The sequence below is a fragment of the Leuciscus leuciscus genome (genome assembly GCF_965113295.1).
Source record: "Leuciscus leuciscus genome assembly, chromosome: 21".
NCBI classification, from domain to species: Eukaryota; Metazoa; Chordata; class Actinopteri; order Cypriniformes; family Leuciscidae; genus Leuciscus; species Leuciscus leuciscus.
In genome coordinates, this window is record NC_138745.1 from 12,035,625 (window position 1) to 12,053,951 (window position 18,327).

General features: G+C 40.4%; 1 protein-coding gene across 6 annotated transcripts in view; it reads right to left on the reverse strand.

Annotated features, from left to right (window-relative positions):
- Positions 1 to 18,327, reverse strand: part of ccser2b (coiled-coil serine-rich protein 2b) — a 435,236-nt gene that overhangs the window by 378,418 nt on the left and 38,491 nt on the right. For all 6 annotated transcript variants that reach the window (XR_014201002.1, XR_014201003.1, XM_082151401.1 and 3 more), the window contains exons 4-6: positions 7,527 to 7,629; positions 6,215 to 6,308; positions 188 to 344 (exon numbers count right to left, since the gene is read on the reverse strand). Coding sequence is in view for 4 of the 6 variants with exons in the window: in XM_082151401.1 (XP_082007527.1) it covers positions 188 to 344; positions 6,215 to 6,308; positions 7,527 to 7,629 (354 nt within the window). In the remaining 2 variants the exon portion in view is untranslated. The remainder of the gene's footprint in view (positions 1 to 187; positions 345 to 6,214; positions 6,309 to 7,526; positions 7,630 to 18,327) is intronic.

Consider the following 18,327-nt stretch of genomic DNA (forward strand, 5'->3'; position numbering starts at 1 on the left):
ATTAAAGTATGAGCAAACACCACTAATTAAAAGAGTTCTGTCAATGAAATCGGTCAATGAAATGTCCTAATAAGCCTTACGACATGCTATGTAACATGCAATCACAAATTCAGCTATAATAGAATTTGGACACCACTCAGAAAAGACATTAAAGGTTATATTGGCATAGCATGCGTTTGTATCTGACCTGAAGCAGTGTCTTCAGTTGAAGCAGCTGTTCTGTGAAAGAAGAGCAGTCTTGAACCATGAGTTTCAGCGTCAGCTCATCCAGTGTCGCATGATCTGACCTTGACCTATCCAGCCCCTGTCCCATAAATCCGTCAAATGACTGGAAAATGGCAGTTCTGTAGGTCAGACAAAGAGAAAGTGATCAAAAATCATTTACCAGGTCAGCCAGAGGCCTCAGCCCACGGTAAAAAATAAAAATACAAATCTTTAAACAGGTTAGCTGTCCAATGAGAGCCATCTTATCCGAAATCCACCTGAGTCTGGATATGTAGGAGGTATGCTGCGAATGTGGCTTTCTGAGACTAATTAGCTTTTTAAATGGATATAAAACAGACACTGTTGCACTTGTGGGGACTAAAGGCTAAAAACTGGAACTGTAAATAACAACATTTTATAACAAAGACTGCCTTCAGAATGTGGGTATTCTTTACATAACATTTACTTATTTTTTGTAGGTTAGCTTCAGTCTCAGATGGCTCGCCAGCAGACCGCTCACAGTCTGTTCACAAACTATCTGAACTCATATTGCACAAAAAAATGGCAAGAGCTAGATACATTTACTGGAATGTATGAGTTAGGGTGCATAGTTTTTGATTTTGGCTCTTTGGAAAAACGCACATGTGCCAACATTTCTTCAAAATTATATCACGCTGCTTCTTGGACGTTTCGTAACACTTTCAAATGGGGTGGCCCAAATGACCAAAATCTTATATCACGATATGAGTATTTCACAATTATATATCATGGTATATTGTTATTTCTGCTTTAAAGGTACAATATGTAAGAATTTTGTATCAAAATATCCAAAAACCATTTTTTTCAATTGTGTAATTCAATTATCCTAAATATCCCCAAGAATTTGTAAATTCAGAGGAATTTTAAGAGCCCGTCCCTGTTCACTTGTCGCCTGTCAATGACGTAATATCCGCGTTATCCCTGGTTTCTGCTTGTACTGCCATAGTAACCATGGCGACAGATGTGGACAACTGCGTTACGTCTAGCGGCACGCTCAAGCTGTTGTTGTTTCGTTCAAACATTATGGACCATGGCAAGTAGACTTTGGGACAAAAGGAGAACTAAAACAAGGATCAATTGTGATCAACTGACAATATCAGCGTGGCGTTTTCAAGATGCCGAGAGCTCCCTTCACGACTTGACAGAGACGCCGCTCTTGCATGTACTTTATTATACATTGTGTCTAATAGGTGAGCAAATGTACATATTGTACATATAAATGTTAGAATGTAATCAGTATGTTATTCTAATGTTGATCTAGCTTACTGCTAGTCTCATATAGCAAACAAAAACTAACACATAGAATAACATTATAAATTTCAACACACTCAAATGGGTCAATGACGTGGCGTGTCAATTCTGGCGTCCCAAGCATATTCATAATATAAAAATGTATACATTTTTAAATGCACTTCATTAAGTGACTCAACTTCCCCCTCTTTAATTACTCATGTGAGAATTCATTATAAATAATTAATCTTTAAGGAACTATTGAGCTCAAAAGTCTCAAAATGTCATTCCGGGTAACTGTCCCGGCTTAAAATCTGAATACAAAAATACAACAAAAATTTTAAAAATATATATAAAAGTATTTAAAATCTACTTGGGCATAATTGTATTGATGTTTTCAATGATTCCTACAAATATAGTGATGATACTAAGCTTATTTACATTTTTATGACAGAACGACTTTTGTCCCCAAATTGTGATTTCTCTAATGTCAGTCCTGGATAACAGACATCAATGACCATTTTGGACCATAATGCATTTTGGTATGTCATGTGACATAATATTGTATCAAAAAGAAGACCCTGAAGGAGCACTAGAACATGTGCAAAGGTCAGGAAGCGTCTCTTAAAATGTCGATATTTTGATATTTCGGTCACTGGTGCACTTTGTAGCAATATCATGTGTCCTTTTGGATAACACTAATAAAACATTTATAATGATTTTATATAAAAAAAACTATCTATTTGATCTAAAAGGTTACCTTAAGTGATGATAGCTAAGTTGTAGTTTTCCATAGGTGGTTAAGTTAGTGCCTGATTATAAAGAAAAAATATTGGTTTTTGTCATTCCTGGATAACAACATGTCATTCTTGTATAACAAAAAAACCTCTGTTAGCCAGGACATGTCATCCGTTATCCAGAATGACATATGCACAACAATCTAGTTTTTAATTAACATTTGTAAACTTTTAGGCAAAGTTATTATTGTTATATTATTAACATTAACATTATTTACATAATTGTATGTTTTTTTGCCATATTTTAGCTGTCATTCATCTTGATGTCATATGATTCAATGAGTCACATGGGTCATTATCAATGAATTTAACTTTTTTAAATCATTAAAAACTTGTCAGTGTCTCTTACTTTGTTTCAAGTTTGAGTGTTGGAAAGGAAAAAATTATACTGAGGATGGTTTTTATGATAATCCTGAAAAATATTGCAGAATGTCCTTCCGTCTAACAGTATGACATTCCGGCTAACAATGACACAGGCAATTAATTTAACCCATATTTGTGTGTTAGTTACACAATTCTGTTTTTTGTTGAGTTAATGATAAAACAAGTCTTATTTACTTTATTGGAAAACATTTTTAAACATTTTCCAGCTTTTTTTTAAATTTGGTTCTGAATTTTGAGTTATCAGCAGCCAAAACTGAGCCCATGTCTATATGAAATCCCAAATTGATTATATTAATTGTGATTAAAATGTAGTTTTACGAGCACTAGTTGTTTGTTGAGCTCCAATTATGGATATCAGTACATTTGTATATGCCAACAATGGTAGAAATGTAATTAATTTAAAAATTCATTACGTTACCCAGGAATGACATTTTCATGGGGAAAAAGATATGATTCACCAAAAAAAGTGGTTAATTACATTCTTGAAATGTGTACATGTCATTGCATTACATACACAACACTCTAATAAGTATAGAAAGTCCTAAAATTAGAATTTTTTTGGCAGTTTTATTTTTTTTCACATCTTAATCCTTATCCGTCAGTTTAATATGATGGTGTAACGTTAGACCAAATGAAACAGCGCTGAGTTACCTCACAAGTTTAATTCGTCAAATAAACTGACCTGTGTGAGTAGTAATTAAATGTCCTTATTCCCTTATATTCGCGGGACTCGCGTGTGACGCTAATATCTGTATCTTATTAGCAATCGCGACCTGCTTCATCCATAAACATTATTAGCTCCACCAGCATGACAGCAAGTCCCATCATTCCGCTTATCACTGCGTCATCAACCTACGCATTTGTTATTGTAAGAGGTTAGCAACCCTTAGCGCCGATTTTTTTTTTATATTGTAGCTTTAAATAAGATTTGTATGCTATCAAAGCATTTTTGACCCCATTGAAATTTCATAATCCTTGTCACCAAATTCAATAGCACAAAAAAAAACTACTAGCCTAACTAAGTAAAAAAAAAAAAAAAAAAAAAAAAAAAAAAAAATCAGGCTTACTGAAGACAAGTAAACAGAAAAAATAAGAACAAAGAAAATAATTACTCCGTCTGTTCGGACACGGTCCTGGAGACCATCTATGATCCATCTGTCTTTCCCCTGCTCCACCATGGGATCTTCAGTCCCTTCTACTCTGCTGTGGTGGTTTTCATCTTCAATCCCATCTGCTTGGCTGTTGTGGTCATCTGCTCTGCCCTGGTGGTCTCCAGCTCTGCTGAGATGGTCTTCAGTCCTGTCAGCTCCACCATGGCCACCTGCTCTGCTGGCTCCGTCCTGGGTCACCGATATGCCCCAGTTTCCAGTCCAGCTTCCAGTCCACGGGCCTGAAGATCCCCACGGTGGAGCAGATGACTACCACAGGAGATAGGAAGGGACTGGAGATCCATACGGTGGAGCAGATGACTACCACAGCAGATAGGAAGGGACTGGAGATCCCTACGGTGGAGCAGAAGATCACAACAGCAAAGAAGACAGGACTGAAGATCACCACAGTGGAGCAGATGACCACAACAGCAGAGTATACTGGACTGAAGATCCCCAAGGTGGAGCAGAAGAGCAAAACAGCAGAGTAGATTGGACTGAAAATCCCCATGGTGGGGCAGACGGAAAGACAGAAGGATCATAGAAGGTCTCCGTAACCATCACAGAAAAAAAAGAGAGTTCGGGACAAGACATAAAACTCCATATAAAACAAAAGACCAACCACCAGGATCGTGACACAGGTTTACTAGGCTGCTGTCACTTTAAGACTGAATGCATCAGTCCAATATACAGTTGCACAAGCATTTTCTTTCTCAACGGGTTATATTCACATAAGACATAAATTACTGTGTTTACGAGTATACTTGCAAAGACAGGCATTTTGACACAAAACAAAAGTATGTGTATTAAACCATTCAAGCCAATTTAGGCAGCAAAATGAACTCAGAACGTCCTTGTGCACGCATCAGTCAGCGCTTAGAAACCATCTCTCAGACTATACTGTGTTTCGCATCAGTTTAGTTTAGTTTATTTATTTATAAAGCACATTTAAAAACAACAGTTTGTTGAAATCAAAGTGCTGTACAACTAATATAAAACAAACTTAAAACATACAAAATCAAGAAAACCAAAAGGATTCATGAAAAATTTGCGAAATAAAGCGAAACGATATCTCTTTCACTGGTTTTTGAGCTTCAACAGTTTAAAATCACTTGTGTTTATTCCGCAATGTTTAAAAACGTATGCAAATTATTAGCTTTTGTGACCATGCAGCACAGTAATGCCACGTGAAAGTGACCGGGATAGAGATGATAGTCTAAAATCTCTACAGGTTTACATATTCTATAAAGATGCGCTCAGTTTTAATCGAAACAGATGAACGTGAATCTGACAACGCTTTGGTTGGTTGTTGTAAGTATCGCAGCAGTTCAAAAATGAAATGTCTGGTAAGTGACACTAAAAGGTTAATGCTCTACCACATTTGAAAATAACATACCTCCTACACTAAATCCTACCCTAAACGTAACCGTTAACAACCATTAACTGTTAGCAAAAGCAAATGTAAGCTGAAGCAACTTTGCCATTTTAGCTTGCTTCTACAAGTCTTTGAGTTTCACGGGACAATGCAAAGCAGAGGACAGTGCAATGCTGTAGGTGAGAGGTGCTGCCAGGTGAGATCCTGATCAGAAAATACACATATGGAGCTGATTATGTGATGCAAATGTTAAAATGTTTTCGTTTACAAATCATGCACTATGGTAAAAGTGTTTTGAGGACATAACATAGTATTGGGCAATGAACTACCTGACAATAAGTTTTTATTGATTGATAATCTGCCCGTGTAATCATCATTTGTGTGAAAAGGTATATTAGTTGTTGGTGTTTTACTGCCACTAGTGGTCATTTCAGCTGGAAACTGCAGCAAATGTTATGTATAGGTGTGTTTTTGGAGTTTTACAAAAACATAGGTAAAACTAGGTCTGAAATTAACGGTGGTTTTGGGCTAAAATGCCACAAAACCCCCCAAATTCAAGATAAGGGGGCAAAAAATGCCCCTGCACAATTAAGAGAGATCTATTACGGCTATCACAATGAATGTGAAACGTTAAATGAATTAAAAGATTGCGGCATTACATTTACAGTAGATTTGCTTATGTTGCATCATATTTCTTTTCACGTGTGGTATGCAGCGTTGAGCATTATAACCTATCACATACGTTTCTGTTGAGATTATGAATGCAATGTTCATCAATTCTCTCATCATCATAAACAACAAAGTGCAGAAAAGATTTAAGTAAGAGATTAATTTTGCAGTGTAGACAGCTTCATTGATTATAATGGGAGTTTTTGCAAAAGTGAATAAATCACATTAGACTTGTCATGGACCACTTAAATGTTCTTTGCTAGCTTTCTTTATGTAATTTATTCAGAGTTTGAATAATTGTGCTAAGCGCTGGCATAAAATGTACAACAATTTCACAAAATGTCAAAATGCATAAATGAAATGGTCACCTGTTTTCACACCTGCCCCAGCATTGCTGACGTCTCCCCTGAATGGGCCAGCCTTCTTTTTCTGAGCAATCATAAGGTGACATCCCATCAGTATCTACAACAGATATAAGTATATCAAGAACTAGTTTTGTGAGTGCAGAATTTTCCAACACAATGTGTTTGTGGGTGGCTTTCAGAACATTTATGCTTGCTAGAAGGTTGCAAGGTGGTTGCTTCCAGGCCCAAATTGAATTCCCCTCTCTATTATAATCAGGTCTCTAGATATGGCTAGTGTCCATGTTTCAATATATGTCTATGGGATTTCTCCCTATTTTATCATCGACTATCATCCACCAATTATTAATAATAGTTCTTATTATCAATGTTTAAAACGTTTCTGCTGCTTAATATTTTTTTGTGGAAACTGAGTTTTTTTTGTTGTTTTTTTATTCTTTGCTGAATAGAAAGTTCAAAAGAACAGTATTTATTTTTACTATAAATCTTTTGTAACAATATAAAAATCTTTACTGTCACTTTTGATCAATTTAATGCAACCTTCCTGAATAAAACTACATATACACACTTTTTAAAAAAATTAAAAAACATTACCTATCCCATACTTTTGAATGGTAGTGTATCATCCTTTCCAAAAACAAAGCAGCACAACTGTTTTCAACATTGATAATAGTTGAAGGAGGAAAAGGAAAAGGGTCCATTATATGAATTCTAGATTTGTATAGACCGTTAGACTGTGTATGAAGCCCAAGTGTTATATTTAATGCATCTTTAAAAATGATAAAAATAGCAAAGGCTACTTGTAGAGGGGTTTATGGGGATTGTTCTGTACACTATTTATTGTGCTTTATGTATATGGTACAATATTATCTGTAGTACAATTGAACAGCCAGAGGATGAATAATAGACTCACCTGAATACATTTGTATTCATTCAATACAATATTTACTAGAAGTTACCAACTGTAATTGGAAATCTAATTTGTGTAATTGGGTGAAAACTTAAAAAGAAACGCCTTGTTTTACTTTGTCTCTATATAGTAATTTAACTATGTGATGCGTGCAACTTGAGAATATTGTAACCCCAAAACTGTTAAAAACAAACTCTACGCAAGAATGTGAATGCAAATGTTTCCAGCTATGCAAGCTTCATGCACGGTTGCGTTCTTAAATCTATCATAAAATCTGTTGTAGCAAACATTAGCAGAAACTGAACTACTATACTAGTTCTACTTTCGACTACTTTTCTCTTTCAAGTCAAATACTGTCATGGCAAAGCAACAGTTTAAAGAGAATGCAAGCCAAACTATATCGCTCACCGCCGCTGTGTAATGATGTCTCTTCAGACAAGTCCAAATCCAACATGAGATCATCGTCCTCCAGGTCACACGACTCCACACTCTCCAGGTTTTTGAGAATGTCCTTATAAATGTATAATGTGAAAAGAGAGTCAACACCGCAGCCAGGATCTTTGCAATCTATTATATTCACTTTTCAATTAAAAAATAAATAAATAAAATATAAAAGATTCCCATATCTTAAATAAAATAAAATAAAATAAAAATAATATAGTGGAAAGATTACAGAATAACTTATTTTTTAACCACTTTATATTTAGGGTCTTTAACTAGTATGCACTACTATTTAAATTAATAACTTAATACAATGCCCTTATTGTCTAGATATGTATATTTACAGTGTACTTGTATTTAAAAAATACCTGCTTCTGAAAAAACATCTGTAAATAAATATAGATACAAGCAGCAATTACGTGGCTGAGCCAAGCCTACAAATCGCATAAAGGCGATTTTTTTGGCTGTTGAAAAACATGTACCATTGGATTCTGTAGGACCCGAGAGGAATTAGAAAAATCTAAAGACATTCTTGCAAATTGTGCAGCAACCAGTGTTGGGGGTAACTCATTACAAGTAACTTGAGTTCCCTTTCGTGGTCACTCCGAGTTACGTCGATTGGGGTTTCGCTTAGAAGCCTATCACCTTCGAGTATATAAAACGAGCCAATGGCAATGAAATGCCATGGGTCTGCGGAATTTGCATAGCGTAACTCCGCCCGCCGCAGGGGGTATATAAGGAAGTACGCTGGCACAATGCAGATATGTTTTCGCTTCGGAGCCGAGAACTTCTCCACTCCTGCAAGCCAAATATTCTGAGTTAGTCTTCTCTTACCTTCGAGACGAGCGAACTCTCCGGTGTTGGTGTGACGGCGATTTCAGCGAGTGCTCACTACCCTGCTGATCTGGTCAGTGATCTGACAGATAGTGTGTTTCTCCCTGTTCGCTTCAGCATCCGCAGAGTTTTTCCTCTCACAAAAAGAGCATTGCACGTGGCACGTCTTTTTAAAGATGCCTCGCCCGTGCACTTCTGGTTGCGGTCGCGAGATATTTTTCTCTGATGGGCACGATCTCTGCTTAGCGTGTTTGGGCGTTGATCACGCTAAAGCAGCGTTCGTGGATGACTCATGTTCCCACTGCGGGAACATGACCATCTCTATGCTGCGGTCGAGACTCAATGAGCTCACTAGAGCGAGAGTCCCCCTACCCACACCCCGATCTACTGGTCCCGAGAGGGCTAGTACTTCGGCTGGTGGCCGGGGTGACCTGAGGGTGACTGTGTGGGACATACCGCCGACACGTCCACGGTCCACACACCCCTCTCCAGCATCAGCACCCGCGAGTGTTCAAACTGAGACCACTGGTCCCTCTTCGGAGCCCCAGTGCGTCTCGTTTGGAGCTCCAGAGGAAGATACTATGTCGATCGCTGAAACTCTGCCCCGTGCAGAGGATCTCTTTTCTCGGTATGGAGATCGACTCGTCGCCATGTGCGCGCAGCTTACGAGCGAGCGCGCGCAGTTCGAGGACAAGAGTGCGGTTCCACTGAAACTTTTTCAGAGGCTCCTGGGGCATATGGCATCCGCAGCCGCAGTAACGCCGCTGGGATTGCTTCATATGAGACCGCTTCAGCTTTGGCTTCGCGATCGAGTCCCGAGGTGGGCATGGCAACACGGCACGCTCCGAGTTCCAGTGACTCCAGCCTGCCGTCAGACCTTCACCCCGTGGGCGAACCTCAATTTTCTACGGGCCGGAGTGCCCTTAGAACGAGTTTCCCGGCATGTTGTTGTGTCAACAGATGCCTCCAACACGGGCTGGGGCGCCATGTGCAATGGTCATGCTGCCGCGGGCTCCTGGACAGGACCCCAGCGCCTTTGGCATGTCAATTGCCTCGAGTTGCTGGCTGTACGTCTCGCCCTGCACCGCTTCCATGCGCTGCTCAGGGGCCAGCACGTACTAGTCCGATCAGACAATACCGCAACAGTAGCGTACATCAACCACCAGGGTGGTCTCCCGCCGTATGTCGCAACTCGCTCGCCACCTCCTCATATGGAGTCAGAAGCATCTGAGGTCGCTTCGAGCCATTTATATCCCGGGACACCTGAACCAGGCGTCCGACGAGCTGTCTCGAGTTCGGCCTCTCGCTGGAGAATGGCGACTCCATCCCCAGACGGCCCAGCTGATTTGGGATCAGTTCGGCGACGCACAGGTAGACCTGTTTGCCTCCCACGACTCGTCCCATTGCGACCTGTTTTACTCCCTGACCGAGGGCACGCTCGGCACGGATGCACTGGCGCACAGCTGGCCGCGGGGCCTACGCAAGTATGCGTTTCCCCCAGTGAGCCTTCTTGCGCAGACCTTGCGCAAGATCAGGGAGGACGAGGAGCAGGTCATTTTGGTTGCCCCGTATTGGCCCAACCGGACCTGGTTCTCCGAACTAGTACTCCTCGCGACAGCACCTCCCTGGCCAATTCCTCTGAGGAAGGACCTCCTTTCTCAGGGACGGGGCACCTTATGGCACCCTCGTCCCGATCTTTGGAACCTCCATGTGTGGCTCCTGGACGGGACGAGGCAGGTTTGAGTACCCTACCACCTGCGGTGGTGGCTACCATTCACTTCCGCTAGAGCATCGTCCACGAGACATGCCTATGCGTTGAAGTGGAACCTCTTCGTCAACTGGTGTTCTTCTAAACATCAAGAACCCACGAAATGCCCGATCAGTGTCGTGCTTTCCTTCCTGCAAGAAGGGTTGGAGCGAAGGCTGTCTCCCTCCACCCTGAAAGTGTATGTTGCCGCCATTGCCGCACATCACGAAGCAGTTGATGGTAAGTCTCTGGGAAGGCACGACCTGATCGTCAGGTTCCTGAGGGGAGCGAGGAGACTAAATCCTCCTCGTCCTCCCTTCGTACCCTCTTGGGACCTCTCAGTGGTTCTAACTGCCCTGCAGAGTGCTCCATTTGAGCCTTTACAGTCAGTGGAGCTTAAGTTCCTGTCAATGAAGACAGCGCTCCTGGTTGCATTGGCCTCCATCAAGAGGGTAGGGGACCTGCAGGCATTTTCGGTTGACGAAGCGTGCCTGGAATTCGGGCCGGCTAACTCTCACGTGATCCTGAGACCCCGGCTTGGATACGTGCCCAAGGTTCCTACCACACCCTTTCGAGACCAGGTAGTGAACCTGCAAGCGCTGCCCTTGGAGGAGGCAGACCCAGCCCTGGCACTGCTCTGTCCAGTACGCGCCCTCCGTGCTTACGTAGACAGAACGCGGTGTTTCAGGACCTCAGACCAGCTCTTTGTCTGTCATGGTGGGAAGCTGAAGGGAAAGGCTCTCTCAAAGCAAAGGTTATCCCACTGGATAGTGGATACCGTTGCTTTGGCATACCAGCAGCAAGGTCGTCCGTGCCCCCTTGGTGTGAAAGCCCACTCCACACGTAGTGTGGCTTCCTCTTGGGCTCTAGCGCATGGCGCCTCGCTAACAGACATTTGTAGAGCTGCAGGCTGGGCGACACCCAACACATTCGCGAGATTCTATAATCTCAGAGTAGAGCCAGTTTCTTCTCATGTACTCGCTTCAACTAGCCGGTGCTAGATTCTGCTCAGGTGTCTTCGCTTGCTCGCCATTCCTCTCCACGGACGGGATACGTGCGATATTCTCTCAGGTGAGTCTGATAAGCTCTGAGTTTCCTCCAGCACTGGTTACGTCAACGCCTGAGTTATGCCAATCTGCCATAACGCAGCTTTTGCGCTTGACTAGGTGCCTCCATGTGCATGGTTCCCCCTCTGGGCGACCCCCACATGTGTATTCCACTGTAAGTCTCCTTGTGAGCGTGTGTCTTTCCCTTGGCAAGCCACCTTGCCACCCCTGGGGTTTAAAATTCCACCTGCGGCTGGACACCCCAGTGATTTTCCATATGCAGCCCTCTGCGTCATATGTGTATTCTAAGTCCCCCCCCAATGGCTGGGCATAATTGCATATTTCTCTCTGGAGATATGCTTCCCAGTGTACCTTGGTATCCCTGTGTTTAGTAGGACTCCTTCGTTCGTGCTAGTCTCACAACAGGGAGCTCAGACTTACGCAGGGCACTGGAAGACAGCCGAGGTGGCGTGATTAGACTGGAACCCCAATCGTCGTCATCCGACGTAACTCGGAGTGACCACGAAAGGGAACGTCTCGGTTACGGATGTAACCCTCGTTCCCTGAGTTACGTCTTCCTGCCACTTCCGCTGTACCGCTGAAAAACGCCTGGGGCTAGTCTCGGCTCCTCAGCGAAGACATATCTGCATTGTGCCAGCGTACTTCCTTATATACCCCCTGCGGCGGGCGGAGTTACGCTATGCAAATTCCGCAGACCCATGGCATTTCATTGCCATTGGCTCGTTTTATATACTCGAAGGTGATAGGCTTCTAAGCGAAACCCCAATCGTCGTCATCCGACGTAACGTCTCCGTTCCCACTCAGGGAACGAGGGTTACATCCGTAACCGAGACGTTACGTAATCAGATTACTTTTTCAAGTAACTAGTAAAGTAATGCATTACTTTTTCAATTTGCAATAAAATATCTAAGTTACTTTTTCAAATAAGTAACGCTAGTTACTTTTTCACATTTATTGACTGGCAGCTCTCCTGTCCCCATGTTGAGATAAATAAAGTGAGGTGGTGGTGTGTGCACTGTGTAAACATGATGGTTATTGTAGTTCTAGACTAAATGTGAACTTGCATTTACTCATCTCACTGCCACGAAAACATTCAGTGTTCCTCAAAATGAATAAAAACAGTAAAATGCAATCTCAGAATTTTACTCAACTTTTATAATTAACTATTAAATTACACAAATATACTTTGTGTATTTAATCTCACTTTATTAATCAATGTCTTTGCTGCTGACCTTCAATTATCTAATTCAACCATACTAAGCAAAAATTACTTTAGATAAGATTTAGAAATAAAAGTGTTGAACTTCCTTCTCCTGTATATTATTGTTCTTTAATCCAGAAAGGCAGCGCAGCTGAAAGGTTAGTTTGAGCGGCGCCCTCTACTGTACAAGCTTAAATATGCATTTCCTTCAGCCTGAGGCTTATTGAGTTCATTTTTGGTGTGAAAGGGCCTTAACATTTGCCAAAAATATAACTTTTTTGTTGTTCTTGTTATTAAAAAAAACAAACAAGCAAGCCCAGCCCAGGTGAGAAAAAGTAACGTAAAAGTAACGTAACGCATTACTTTTCATAAAAAGTAACTAAGTAATGCAATTAGTTACTTTTTTTTGGGAGTAACGCAATGTTGTAATGCATTACTTTTAAAAGTAACTTTCCCCAACACTGGCAGCAACCCAAAAAAATCGACACGTAGCCGAAGACGCATACCAAGTTTTGTATCAATACGCCAATGCATTCGTAAAATACAGAACTTGCTGCAAACTTAAAAATGGCCAACGCCAAAAATGGCCGACATGGGAAAACTTGATATAGTTTTGGATATAGACTCTGCATGCTGTATCGTATCTAAAGAGACAAGTTTCATGATTGATCAAACTGTGGAGAAGTATTAAGCAAAATCATAAATTTTGTCTCAATATGCCAAAGCATTGCGGACAGTGGTGTAGTGGTAAAAAAAGAGGTTTATAGAGAGATCGAGAGATCGAAAAATATTAAAAAATATTTAAGAGAGATCGAGAGGGAGGCTTATATCCAGGGCTTTCAATGCAATGCACTTGAACATAATGATAGGGATTTGGGGTTATTTTCATAGTCAATTAATCTGTTGAATATTTCCTCGATTAATTGATTAGTTGTTTGGTCTATCAGAAAAATGTGGATCAGTGTTTCCCTGTAGAGGGAAAAGTCTTTAACCTGGTGCAGGCTTGATTCCCTCTGAATGTCTTGTACAGTTGGGTTTTGACATGCTCATTACATTAAACCAGCTGCATGTAATGAATTGTTAAAAAAAAAAAAAACTTTTTTGCCTAGTTGTAATGATTTTCTGTTGCGGCTGCGATCAAGTTTAATTCTCGCGCAGCTTGTATAGTAACGAGCGTGTGTTTTCTGCTCCGTGTGTGCCGTTCTCTTTGTTCCGTGTGTGTGTGTGTGTGTGTGTGTGTGTGTGTGTGTGTGTGTGTGTGTGTGTGTGTGTGTGTGTGTGTGTGTGTGTGTGTGTGTGTGTGTGTGTGTGTGTGTGTGTGTGTGTGTGTGTGTCGGCGCGCTGCGCTCTCTGCTCAACGTTCTGCTCTGTCATTAACGGCCCAAATGCTCGAATCATGTACCGATCGGCGATCACGCACTGGAAAAGCAAAGTCCGCTCAAATAACGTGAAATTTAGAGGTGGATAAACGCACTTTGGAGGTGGGCAAACGCTATTTCCGAATTTTGGGAGGTGCGTAAACGGTGTTTACGTGCGTTTAGCCTCCACTACATCCCTGATTGCGGAGATATAGCCTAACGTCCACTTTAGTGTGCTAGTCAAATTTGTAAAACTATTTCTCAAAAACTATTGGGTGTGTGTGATAAAAAAAAAAGTGATAACTTTTTTGCAACTCAACCTCGGTGAAGATTGGATAAAATCTGAAGGAGAAAGAAAACATAAAATTAAAGTTTAGGAAATCATAGGAAAACTGAATTTTGTTTCCAAGCTTTACGGTTCCAAAGGTATTTGCATAAACATCAGTGCATCTTTGACCCATTGGTGGAGTTAGAGGGTTTAAGAGACTTTAAATTTGCTAGGGTTAAAACATTTTCTCTCCTCTATGTTCCAAATTTAATGCATTTTGACCAAAGGGTTCAGTGGGCTGCTATAGACTTTCACTCAAGAATAATAATAAAAAGAAGAAGAAAACTAAGATTACGCTGTTGACCTTACCCCTACCCCGTAATACACCCGTTTGGCAAAACAACATGAACACAATAACTACAAATGTAAATAACAAATAATCTTTTTTTGATGCAAGAATTGGGACAAAAAAATTATAATTATTCAGCCCGGTCTCACCCCAAAACGTCACATACTGACGGGTCTTGACCATACGGCAACATACGACGAAAAGGGTACCCCTATAACGTCAATATGAGACGAAGACATAAGCGCACCAGCAGCGCCTCCTAGCGGTACCCTAACACATACCTAAACCTACCCATAACCCGAATCGTCACACATGGACGTTAAAGGGGTACCCTTTTCGTCGTATGTTGCCGTTTGGTCAAGACCCGTCAGTATGTGACGTTTTGGGGTGAGAATGTGTTGAATTATTCCGTTTTCTAGAGACGGGACATTACAATCATGTTCTGATATACAAAATGATTTTGGAATTGGCAACTGAAAAAGAATACAGTTTATAAATATAGAATGGTTAAAATGGTCAGTAGCATTGATTGGCTATTCAATTCACAAGCACAAATGCATACGTGACAGAAAGTGCTACCTTCATCCCTAAACTATACTTCAAAAAATATTTTAAAAAAGGAAGCCGCCTCCCCCTCTCCACAACTCATCTTTCTCAGAAAAGATTTAGTGCCAGTTGAGGACCTCTGGTTAAAAACTCTTCCCCATGACCGACCATCTACTCATGGCATGACAATAGAGGAATACACAGAAGGGAACTGCCGATTTGCAAAGCTGTGTAAGATAAAATAGAGGTTTCTTGAATGAAAATGACAATTTTTTGGTTCACTGAAAAATGTTAACAAAGCAACAAACGCCGCCAAATACTAAAGTCAATGAACTGCCTGACTTTGATTCTTCTCTGTTTTATAGTCTTGGTCAGTGAAATTCAGCCCTATTATTGTCTGATGGCCAGGATATTAAGCTAATTATTGTTAGGCTGATCACTGGCATCTGAGAAGCTCAGAACTACTGAGAAGTTACCACTTTCAATATTGGATATGTTCTACTCTGTATACAGAGTCCTTAAAGGGATAGTTCACTTTGAAATACATTTTTGGTATGTTTTAGCTTACCTCAAGGGCATCCAAGATGTAGGTGTCTTTTTTTCCGCAGTAGTTTCAATTTTGATATTTTTAGGTCAAACCGTTCTTGTCTGTCAGTCATATAATGCAGGTCTATGGTCATTATCTCAAAGAGCATGCACAGAGTCCAAATTAAAACAATTCCCCGTCGTCCAAATGAAACAATTCCCCATCGTAAGTACACATTGATGGCCTAAGACACGAAACGAGCGGTTTGTGTGAGAAAACGAACAGTATTTATATCGTTTTTACCACTTATACACAGCCATGTCCGAGTGATCTGATCTGATGTGTGCATAGATATATACACACTAGAGGTCGCCTTGTCTACGACAGTTCATTGGAACGAATGTCTTTAAGGCGACATCTAGTGTATATATCTATGCACCAGTCTGCGTACTCATCAGATCAGATCACTTCGACATGGCTGCGTATAAGAGGTAAAAACGATATAAATACTGTTCGTTTTCTCACACAAACCGCTCGTTTCGTGTCTTAGGCCATCAATGTGTACTTACGATGGGGAATTGTTTCATTTGGACGACGGGGAATTGTTTTAATTTGGACTCTGTGCTTGTGTTTTGAGACAGTGACCATCGACCTGCATTATATGACTGACAGACAAGAACGGTTTGACCTAAAAATATCAAAATTGAAACTACTGCGGAAAAAAAGACACCTACATCTTGGATGCCCTTGAGGTAAGCTAAAACATACCAAAAAATTATTTCAAAGTGAACTATCCCTTTAACAGTGATGCTCAAACTATGACATTCATAATAAAGTTTGTGATTGATCATGCAGGGATAACATGTATCAACAGGTTTCAACTCAGCAATTTTTTATTTATTTTTTTATTAAACTATTATGGACTTTAATGGCTATATATAAATACAACATTTATCTCTTCCACCACTACAGATGAAAAATCTTGATGACTCAGTCTGCACATTATCAGAAATGATAAAAACACCTTGCCGAAGTCAACATTGATGAGTGAGAAATCAGCAAGCATAGGTCATGGGTGTGTCTAACCCCAACTCTAACCTTATGTTAGATGAGAACTAAATAGCTTGATTATCCTCCCTAAATTATAGGGCTCGACATTACCACTTGCCCAATAGTCTGGGACAAGGGGATTTTTTGACGAGGCAGATGAAAGGGAATTTTACTTTCCCGACCCGACAAGTAGCCTAATTAAAACTTCAGACTGACAGAAAATAACTAGGGAAGCATCAAAATGCGAGAATGATTTGATAGTGTATTTCTGGTAACATGTGCTGCATCCATGCCATGTCGTAATTACCGTAGTCTCAAGTTGACAACACGTGACGTTATATTCAGAGCTGTTCACATCCTCGGACTGGGAATTATGCGTTTCTATGGCAACTAGGAGCTCTAAGACATTATTACAAGCTGTAATGAGCAAAAATTTAAAAAGCTATTATAAGCTCTACGAGGTTGTGAACGCTTTTTACAAGAAGAAATCACGTAATTGCGGTAATTACGACATGGCGTGACCATACCTATGGTCGTGCTGTTGAGGCTCATGCTGCCTGTCTCTTTGAGAGAGAATTTTGTGGAGACATCGAAACAAATGAGAGTAACAGCACACATAAAGAAACTCACAGAAGAAACATACTGAGGTAAAAATTCTAAATGTTGATTTTTTTCTTTATTTATAACAAATGATATAGTAAATTAACATAATGTGACACTACCAGTAGTACCGGGTATATCAGGTACCTGCTGATAGGTGACTGATTTCAAATGCTCCTGAGTGTATCTGTGTAAGCACTCTGTGACCCAAAGGTTTCTATTTACAAAGTGTTTTTCAAGTGTTAATCATTGAAGCCAATCACAGACATGTGCATGAACCCAATTGCCAATATGAGGTGTTTAAGTTAGTCAGAATTCGTAACTCAAAACATCTTCTGCACACTCACGATCACGAACCCTTTTATTTTTTACCAACAAAGTGCCAACACGATGCAAAAAAGAGAGTCATTGTGCAGTGTAGACAGCTTTTTTGATTGAAGCGGAATTTTTGAGTGTAGATTGATCACAGCTTCAGTGATTATATAAGGAAGCGCTTTTTGCTTGCTTTTCATTTATAACCCATACGCAATTTTAATACGTTTTGTTTTTCATGCTGCTCAGTACACTGGAAAGTTTCGGATTTACAACTGTATTTAAATGCGTGATTGAATCCAAAACGGCAATGGTTGACAGTGATATAACCATACCAACAGGCAGGACAAATGTGCATGAAGTCTTAGAGTGTAAATGTAAACTAACAGACCTGCCACTTGTAGTATATGTGTTTGTTTGTTTGTTTGTCCTTCATTGTGTCCATTTGAAGGCTAAATGTTGTTTAAATGTATTATTTACTTATATAATTATTGTCATAATGGCCCGGTTTCACAGACAGGGCTTAGACTAAGCCAGGATTAGACCATAGATCAATTAGGACATTTAAGTAATTTTTATAAACATGCTTAGAAAAAAAACATTACCGATGTGCATCTTAAAACTAAAAAGGCACTGATATATTTTTAAGATCAGTCAGTGCAAGTTTATTTCAGTGGAAACAGCTCAGACTTACATTTTAGTCTAGGACTAGTCTTAAGCCCTGTCTGTGAAACCAGGGGAATGAGTAATAAACTCATTTAATTTAATCAATATTTTTATTTTTAAATAATAAAAAATTAAATAGTTCCAACAGTTTTTGCTATGATACTACAACTGGTACCGAGAACCATGAAATGTTACTGGTATAGGTCCCGACTACTGTCATTTTGGTACCATGACAACCCTGCTT